The sequence below is a fragment of the Vombatus ursinus genome, unplaced genomic scaffold (assembly GCF_900497805.2).
Source record: "Vombatus ursinus unplaced genomic scaffold, bare-nosed wombat genome assembly UNPS02009205.1, whole genome shotgun sequence".
NCBI lineage: Eukaryota > Metazoa > Chordata > Mammalia > Diprotodontia > Vombatidae > Vombatus > Vombatus ursinus.
Window position 1 is genome coordinate 16,591,610 of NW_020948983.1, and position 10,150 is coordinate 16,601,759.

Below are 10,150 nucleotides of genomic sequence, written 5' to 3' on the forward strand. Positions count from 1 at the left end.
ACTACTAGAAGTGGCAGAAGAAATCAAGGCCACAAAGAAAAGGATTAACATTGGCAAGAAGAGCTACATTTTCCTTGAGAAAAGGAGGAGAGGATGGATAAGTAAGTAGAGGGGTTCTGAGATACAGATTAAGCCAGAAGACTTGACAAATAGGATTGATTTTCTTAGTAACACTGCATTAGGGGCTTAAAGCAAGAGAAGGCTTAAAACAAAGTGAAAGTGTGATAAAGAATCAATCAGAAGAACTAAAGTGACAGCAGTGAGGGCCCAATTGAGAACACTATGAATTTGCAGGAATATTACATAACTTGTACCAGCAGAGTCCAGGATATCAGGAAGAACAGCAGAAAAGAGGGATGCTGGGTGGCACATCAGCCTAAACATTGGCAAGGAATTAAGAGCAGAAGAAAATTGCATAATAATAAAGGGCTAAGGGAGTAGAAACCATGCAGAGATGAGCTGGTTAACTGTAGTAAAGAGTAAGAAAGGACAGCCATGAAGCTGGAGTAGGGTTGATGAAATGGAAGAAGAGATAGGAAAAAAAGGAGTAAAGTTCACAGCAAGGATGAAGAATATGTTTGAGAGAAGCTGAGACAAATGGAGAGACTGAAGAACAGGAGATTATAATCAGAAAAGAATCTTAGAAATCTGCAACCATAGTCCATTACCAATCCAAGAAACACAGTAATAGACTATAATCCCCTTAGCAGCGATCTGCAACAAATGGCATAGTGTGACATCTTGTAACTATAATTGTTATCTTCAGAGATTAGTAATTAGGTCACACTAGTTTGCTATTTATAAAACACCAATTTGTTATCTGTTTAGTGAAATATTTGTAGTCTCTTCTATGCATATTGCACAAAGTAAATGCTAAATGTTTTTGATGATTAGTTATAAAATTAAATTTATTACAACAAATTTTGGGCTGATAAAAACCATGTCAAACTTTTTTTTCTGCTTCTATATCCATAGTCATACAAAAGGTTTTGGTTGCTGTTAATATCAATGATAATAATTCATACATCTAGGAATTGTTAATTTTAATAGCATCATTTTTAATAAAGTAGTAAGTTACAATGCCCTTTTTCCTCAATATTTTTTGGGAAATTATATAATTGCCAGGCTCACAAAAGAGAGGTGGAAGCCTTCAAAAAATTATTCAAGCAACTAGGAAAGTTAATCACTCAAAGAGATTTAGCAAATTATACTCTAAGTTGTGAACTAAAAGAAGAGTTGGTGACCATCAGCGAAAGAAGAAAAATCTGTAAATCACTTGGTAAGCCAAATTATCTTTGTATGGTTAAAAAGTTGGCAGAAAGCTGCATATCAGAAAGTTTTATTACAACAGTACACAAAGCTCTTAACATTTAAAATGTTTTCCCTAGTTTAATAGTTTTATTAATCCATTCAAGATAAATTATGTTTTTTCAATACTTTAGACAGTGGTTCCACTAATTTTCTGGGTGGGGGGGTGTGTTTGTTTTGTTTTGTTTGTAAATAGGATCTAAGCTGACTTGTGAAAAGATTGCCATGGAACGTTATGATGCTATGTTGCAACAACAAAAGCTAGCAGATATTTCAAGAAGTCAGGTTGAACAGATTGCAATTTTGCAGGCAGAAGTTGAAAGACTAAGAATGAAAACATTTCCTGCACTTGCTCAAATGTAGAAATGCTGATGGAAAACATGAAGACATCACATATTTTAAAATCCGTTCTCATTTTCTTAAAATTTCTTTTCTCTAGTGACAGAAAAACTAAATACTCTTAATTTACTAGCCCCTCCCTCTATCCCTTAATTGAAAATCTTTGGAATCTCCCAAAAAGTTGTAGAAATATAAGTTTGTCCTGCACAAATAAAAGTGTTATATACCTTGAATGTGTCCTTTTTTAAAGGAGTGAACAATTCCATTCTGTTGCATTAATTTGCCCATAGATTTGACATTTGTTTTTTAAAAATAAAGCATTAAATATACATGGGCCCTCTTCCCTCTCTATCCGTTGGTGACCTCATCAGGTCCCATGGGTCATATCTATGCTACTGATTTTCACATTTAAAACTTCAATATTAGTCTCTCTCCTGAGCTCTACACCCACATCACCAGCTGCCTACTGGACATTTCTAACTAAACATTTTAGAAATATCAGAAACTCAGCATGTCCAAAACAGAATTTATTATATCCCCCCCCCAAAAAAAACCCTACCCTTCCTTCTCAACTTTCCTCTTTCTGTTGAAAGCACAATGATCCTTCCTTCCAATCACCCAAGTTGGCAACCTCAGTGCGCCATCCTTAACTATTCACACTCATTCCACATATTAAAACAGCTGCCAAGTGTTGTCACTTCTCACATAGTCACCACACTAGTTCAGACTCTCACAATCTCTCCTTTTGATTACTGCAACAGCCTCCCACATGATCTCCCTGTTTTATCCCTCCCCACTCCACTCCATCCTCCCAAAAGCTGACAAACTGATTTTCTTAAAATGCAGGCAGGTCTGTCACTCTCCTACTCAAATTTCAGTGGCTCTCTATTACCTTTAGATCAAATAAAGATAACCACTTTTTGGTCCTGCACACAAAAGAAAATTTTCAGAAGCCCTGGGAGACTCGGGGAACTACTTGTGGGACTAGGTAGTTTACCCAGCATTCCTCAAGTTCTTGAGGTCTTTCCCCTGACCTTGGGCTTGAACAGAGGGTTGAGAGGGAAGCCATCTGTCAATCTGTAAAAGTGGTACCACCACTGCCTATCTCCATTCAAGAATCACCAAAAAACTATCATTTCTAATTTTTCTAAAGTTCTAGTCAGGTCCTTATTTTTTAGTTACATTTGTCTAGATATGAAAGGAGAACACTGAGGTCCCCTACTACTAGAGTTTTACTATTTATTTCTCCCTCCAATTCAATAACTTTTTCCTTTGAATATTTAAGATGCTATGCTATTTGGTATATACATTAAGTATTGAATTAATTATCTATGGTGCCTTTAAGAATAACGTAATAATTTTCCTGTTTGTCTTTTTTAATCATGTCTATTTTTACTAAAACTTCATCTGAAATCATTATTACTACTCCCATTTTTTTTCAGTTCAGGGGAAGCATAAAAGATTTTGTTCTAGCCCCTCTTGTTTAACTCTATGTGAATCTATAAACAATATATTGTTGGATTCTGTTTCCTAATATATTCTGCTATCCTCTTTCATATTCTGGGTGAGTTTATAGCATTGAGATTCACGGCTATAATTGTCAATTGTGTATTTCATTCCATCCTGTCCTCTTATATTTCTCCCTCCTTTAGCTCCCATCTCACAGTACTATTGGGAAGACAGTACCGTAGCTAGCTTGCACAGATGATAAGAGTGCTGGGCCTGGAGTCAGAAAAACCCAAGTTCCAAACTGGTCTCAGACACTTACTAGATGGGTGATCTCGGCAAGGTCACTTAACCCCTGTTTGCCTCAGCTTCCTCAACTATAAAATAACAGCACCTACCTCACAGAGGTGTTGTGAGTATTGTGGTGGGTGAAAGATAAAATGACTGAGGAAACAAAGATTCAGGCTTCCAAGCATATCAATTTATTCAGAAATGCATGCCAATTGTTCAACAAACCAGGACCAGGCCCCCTCAGCTTTGGCACTGGACTTCTAATCTCATCACTATGCTGCTAACTCAAGCTTTGACATTACCTCACTCAGCCTCTTCTCCCCTTTTGATTGAAGGGCTGAATGGTAGGATACCCTAACAATGTCTTCCTTTATAGAGAGCAAAAATTGCCCTTGCAGCTCACTCCATTCTGCATCTACTGCCTTGACTTCAACTCTATAGAACAAGATGCCTCCACAGCAGGTACCTCCTGGTGTGTCATTCTATGCTCCTTGCCCTTGCTTTCCTATTTCCTTTTCCATGCTATTTCCCTATTTTACACTGTAAGCTCCTTGAGGGCAGGGAGTGTCTTTTTATTAAGTGTATTTCCAGGGCTTAGCACAGTGCCTAGCATATAATGAGCACTTAATAAATGTGTATTGGATTGGATAGCATTGATGAATAATGAAGGTAATTCCCTTCTAAAGGAGCTGTTTATAAACCTGGCATTAACAACACAGGCACATGCTTGCAGTCTTATGGAAGCAAGTATCCAAAACATGATAGAGTATTTCCCAAGACTGACAATTCAAGTAGAGAGCAAATTATACTACCAGAATGAACCTAAAAAGCATTGATAGGGATTATGAAGGCTTGGGGGAAAACTTAGGGACAATGGTGTTTTCATTATTGATGCCGATCCCAATTGAAGATGGAATTCAAATAATGAAAGAAAATTTTAAGTGAACAGATGGTTAAAAAGTTGGCACCTGAGAAGAGGGTTTGTATTTCTCTGTCACAGCTTAAAATATAGGAACAGTGAACTTTTGACCAGGTTTAGAGTCTACTTATTGTGAGCTGGTAAAGCTATATTGGCCTGGACATCTCACAATTGGGAAGATAGTATTGTAGATGTTGTCAGAATAACTTCCCTTTAACACAACCTCAAAACAGCAAGAAACATAACAAATCTACACTAACTAAAATAGCAACAGAAAGAAACGAAGCAAACACTTACATTAGATAAATCTTTCTGAAATAATCACAAAGAATTGAACTCCCACTCACTTTTAACCACTCTGAGCCTGCCCACAGGCCCATTACAAATTACCTGTTAAGCCTGTGTTTAAAGAGCTAGTTTTAGTGACTTCTAAACTGTCTCATCAAGGTAGTGATTCAGTCTGATTTGCCCATATGTTGTAACAGGCAAAAAAAAATTTTTTTTTTCCTCTGCTACACAAAGTGGTGGCAGGGATAACTGGAGGAGGGAGAGTAGGTAGGAAATAGGAAGAGGACTGGGAAGATATTGTGAACAGAATCAATTGGAAAGAAAGGGAATTCTGTGCCTGAGGAGAAAGGGCCTACCAACTGAGCTGGAGTTCTCTCCAGGTGAAGTTTATACCTGACAGGGACTCAACAGAACATTCAGATCACTCCTAAATCATGAAGGCTTAGGCTACCTAGCTCCAAGATTTGGGTAGCATCTCAAGTGAAATTTAACAAAAGGGTAAACTGTAGCAAATCTCCATACGAGACAACATTTATTAATAGGGGCATGCTGCCTTCTGCCTCCATTTATGCCAAAGACCCTGAGCCAAAGGACAATTCTCCTTTCATAGGGTTTGGGGAGTACAGAACAAAGAATAGAATAGGGTAACTGACATCTATCCTGGGATTGAGGGCAATATGATTGGTTACAAAACTGAGGCACAAGGTACAATATAATTGGTTGGAAGTTTGGTAATAGGGGGTTGCAACGACCCCCTCCCATTCTCCTCCATGAGACTAAGAAGTGCTAATCGTTGCAGTCCAGGTGCGAGATAGCAGCCCAGACTTTTGGATAGCAACCCAGACACACTTAAAGGACAGCTTGGTGGAATAAAGGTAACAGGCCCAACTCCCTTTCTTTCACACACATTCCCCAAGGTTAGCAAAATTGCTCGAGGTAACAAGAGCTAGATTTTTAAACTTAACCCATTACAGGCCAGCTCTACTCTGAACTAAGTTCAGAGACAAAGAACCATGACTTAAGCAGTTACAGGACAAAGTCAATTACTTGTAAATAGGATCAAAAAGAAAATGATACAGGATTGATCTTAATCTTCTCAATTCCCCCCTTTGATCAATGAGAGATATGTGTCTCTCATAGATCATTTATCTATAATCTGATCTTTAAAGATCCTTAACATAATCATTATCAACAGTAGGACATACTAACACAATTTTTTTCTGGTGGAAGTTCAAAACAGGCTTTAACATAGTAACTAAAGAAAGATTGAAAAAGAATAATGACTGATTAATCATAACACAAGCCATAGTACAAATATCTAAAACCATGTACTAAATTTAGAAGGGAAATTTACATGTTTCAAGACAACTGAGAAAATTCAGCAACCATAGATACTTGAGAAGCAAAAAACCAAAGTAATACAATAATGATCATCAACATTAACTAAAATAAGTCTCCTCCCAGTAACCCACTCCCAATATCCATTTTACTAGCACATTTCATCTTGAATCTCAGATGTCTAACACAGTCTTCTGGTCTGGGAACTGGCCTCATCCTTCAATGGCATCTCTGAAGTGGTCTCTTCTTTAGGAAATTTGTTTCTCTGGTTCCTTATGACTTGAAGAAATTCTTGGATGTTCTCGCTAAAATCTTTTACAACACAGATCTCAACACAATTTAGTACAACCTCTTAAACATTACTTCTCCAATAACTAGTTAAAACTAGATCAAACTTTTGGTTCTGATAACATTAAATTAGGAACCCATAGTTCACTTGAAATGTCAGAGGTTTTAGTTCTGATATATCCCTTGATATTTCTATCTTTTTCAACTTTCTTTTATGTTTCTGTCCTTTCTAAACCTTGTACCTCATATAAACACTGCTAACAACAAACTAAAGGAAGAATCTTTAAAAAAAAAACTGTTAGAATCTGACTTGAAAATGAGGCCTTCTTGTTAAAGATTGAATATTTAACAAGGTAGAAATATATAAGCTAAGGCTAAGAGTGCTTTTGTAAACTAGCATTAACTCCATTATCATTTAATTTCTACTCTGTAAGTGAGCAAACTGTTACATTGATATATTTAAGAAATTCAAATACAAACTGAAAAATCAAAGTTAAATATTTTAAAATACCGCAGAAGGCATAACTTTTAAAACCTTTTGAATTACATATACTCATCTGATCTGGCCTAGGTTACACTAGCCCACAACATAAGTCAGCAGAAAATATTCTTTTTCAATGGGATGCTAAAAATTTAATTTGGCTCCTGGTAGCAAACTCACTAAGATATATGAGTGGTACTTTTTGTAGAATAAGGAAAGAATTCTCATTCACCCCATAGAATTGGTACAATGTATGTCTGAGGAGCCTGATAAAGACAGCAAAAACATCCCCTGGTCAGGAAGATATTAACAGCCTAGAAAGGCTGAATTGCCAATACAAAGAAAGTGAAAATAAAATGTTCTCATGTACTAGGCAATTAGAGGCAGCTAGGAATGAGTTTTTGTTATATCTTGAAGGCAAAAGACTAATGAATTTGTTAAACACGGAAGTGAAAAGGGCAATGTTAATAGAGGCAAGAACTAATACTCTCTGACCCAAAGTTCTTTTGTCAAATGTGTTGGACCCTTAAGGAATTAGGATTATAAAAGAGGAAAACAGAAGTTGTAATAATTATGAATGGGAGTTAGTATAAGCAGTAAAAGAATCTCAGACTTACCTTATTAATACCTCCCTCCCTTCCTAACTCTCACAACCATATTACTTCTGGAGCAATACTCCCTATGTAGGGGAAATCAGTGTGGAAAGACTTTCAATATTAAGGAAGTTTAATCAGCAAGGCAATGAACCCATCGAATGGTTAATGAGAGTATGGTCTAATAGAAGCAATTTAGAATATTTGTCACTTGTAGAATTCCATCTGCTGGGAGAGCGTTCAGTTAATTTATTCTTGCAAAAAAAAAAAAGTCAGTTGACTCATTTGAAGGTTCCAGATGAGGACTGCCCTTTATCCCTTTTTAGGATGCTAAAATAGAGAGTTCTGCATATTTAGCTCCATTAAAATGAATTCCTGATGGAGGAAAGTAGGAAAGGATGGTTTTAATGAAGTGCATTTATACTCTCTCTGCCCTACTAGACCAGTCTGTTTTGGGTGTAATTTGCTCTTGCTTTCTGGGTGAGGCACAACTTGAATGGCCTCAAGCTTTCTATGGGCCTTTCTCAACAGATCACCACATAATCCTGGGCAGATCAACTGGCAGTGCTGGAGTACAAGATGGGGGCAGCCCCAGCTGCTGTCTGGACATATAAGGCTATTCACACAAATAGGTGTTCTAATTATGATGGGAATAGGCATGATACCCACCACTATGTTAGATGGGAAGAGGGTTATGGTACTCCTTTCCATAAGTAGCTTTTGGTATTTTGAAACACTGGGTGGACAAGATTGATAACTGACCTACAGTTATACAGGGACATTTGGGATTAAGATAGTAAGGGTCCTTCTGCCCTGCCAAAATTTAGGACATCCCTGAAAGCAGCCTCTATTCCATTTGGTTGGTACTCTATCCAACTTAGTCTTGCAGAGCTACCCAATTCTTTATACCCAGATTTGAAAGACTTTTGGATGAGTCTCCTTAGGAAGAGAGACAAGGTTCCCCCAAGGCTCAGTTTGTTTTAAATGCAAGACTATAGGGAAACAGAAGACTATATGCCCAAGTTATTGTGTCTTCAAAAGGATGGGGGTGGGGAGCTGATAGATACTACCAGGTTACTGTTATACCAAGGGGTCTCTCAGTGGTGACACAGCCATTGTTGCAGAGTTCTTGGTAGGGAAACCTCTGAGGAAAGGAGCACTCTTGCACAGGTGAAGGAGCATGGAAAAATCCCATTTGTGTCTCAGCTGTGGTGGCTGACCACGGGTAGTGTATTGAGGGTGTGAGGGTTAGTGCCTGTACAGGAGCTTACATTGACTTCTATGTTGACTATTGTGGATAGGACTAAATGAAAGCCCTTTGAGTCCCTAAATCATCCTGTTAATATTAAGCAATACTTTGGCCTGGTGAGGGGCACAAACACAATGTGTTTACACAACAATCTTGTCAGTTTTCCCCAACAACTGTCCCCAGTGCCCCACCAATCATCCACAAAAAAAAATACATAGTTCCTACCACAAAAATAAAAAAATACTGAAGAAACAAATGAGTTCTTTAAAGACCAAAGTGCTGAACTTGAAGGCAGATTGTGCAGAAATAACTAAAAAATCATAGATATAAAAAAATTCAACCCATGCACTTAAAATACTCAGTTTCAGAAGCAATATAAAGAAATTACTCATTGATAGAATCCTCAAAGTCATCAACAGAGAGAAAAATACAGCTTAAATCTCCTAGGAATGTCGTGGTTAAACTTCCAAATTTTGATGCCAAAAAACAAGTATTTCAAACAATCAAGAGAAAAGCTATCAGTTTAAGACAAAAATCAATTCAAATGGCCCTTAGCCCCCATATACAAGGAATACTTATATACATGCCCTTTCTCCTTCCATACTCCTTATATTCCTCATAAGGGATACTTCTTATCCACAAGAAATCAAACAAGAGTTTGGCATATGCCAAGAAACAAAGGAGATCAGGAGAAATCTCAAAGATATATATCCAGTAAATTCAAGCCTAATCAATCAATCAAACAATCACCTATTAAATGCCTACAATGTACGAGGCACTGTGCTAGCTGAGGATGCAAATAAAAAGGTATGAAAAAAATCTCTATTTACAAAGGGGCCTACGTTCTAACGGGGGAGACAACAAAGATATATTCAAGTATATGTGGAATAAATATAAAAAGTATATGTACAAACACAGGCAAAGTAGTTCAATACAAGGAGGTTTAAAGAGAAAAACACTAGTAGTTGAGGGGATCAGGAAAGGCTTTATGCAGGTCATCTTTGAACCACATCTTAAAGAAATTCTATGAGGAGGAGGTGAGGAGAGAGCATAGGCAAGACTTGAGGAAAAGCCAATGAAAAGACAGAGACGGGAATTTGCAGGAACGCTGGTTTGGTGGTCTATGGAGTGAAGAAAGGAGAATAACATACAATAATATACAATAGTAAGATAGCGTGAGATTTGATTATAAAGTACTTTAAAAGCCAATGAGGGAAGTTCCTAATTTATTCTAGAGGCAATAAGGAACCACTGGAGTTTCTTGAGTAGGGAAATCACACGGTCATATTTGTGCTTTAACAATATCTCTTCGGCAACTATTTGGAGGAGGGATTGGAGCAGGAAGAAACCTGAAACAAAGACGTCATCAGAGAACAAAAGGTCAAAAGAGAAGAAAGAGCTGAATTAATATCCCATGAACTAAAAACTCAAACTAAAAACTCAAGTTCCCTGACAATCAAATCAAATCTTCTATTGAGGGTGGAGGAGACAGGGGAAATAACACAAAGAAGTTATTCAAGTAGAGAGAGAGAAATCAAGAGGGGAGCTGGAGATGTACTCCCAGCTCGCTGAGTGTGAGCAGGAGAGAGGGACAGTAATATTACTTCAGT

The 10,150-nt window shown here is 37.4% G+C and overlaps 1 protein-coding gene across 1 annotated transcript in view; it reads left to right on the top strand.

Moving 5' to 3' along the window:
* The window catches only part of LOC114035635 (cilia- and flagella-associated protein 43-like), a 156,102-nt gene extending 154,254 nt beyond the window's left edge, over positions 1-1,848 (top strand). The window contains exons 37-38 of the mRNA XM_027851936.1: positions 1,126-1,279; positions 1,505-1,848. Coding sequence (XP_027707737.1) covers positions 1,126-1,279; positions 1,505-1,671 — 321 coding nt within the window. The 3' untranslated portion in view covers positions 1,672-1,848. The remainder of the gene's footprint in view (positions 1-1,125; positions 1,280-1,504) is intronic.
* The last annotated feature ends 8,302 nt before the right edge of the window (positions 1,849-10,150 follow it).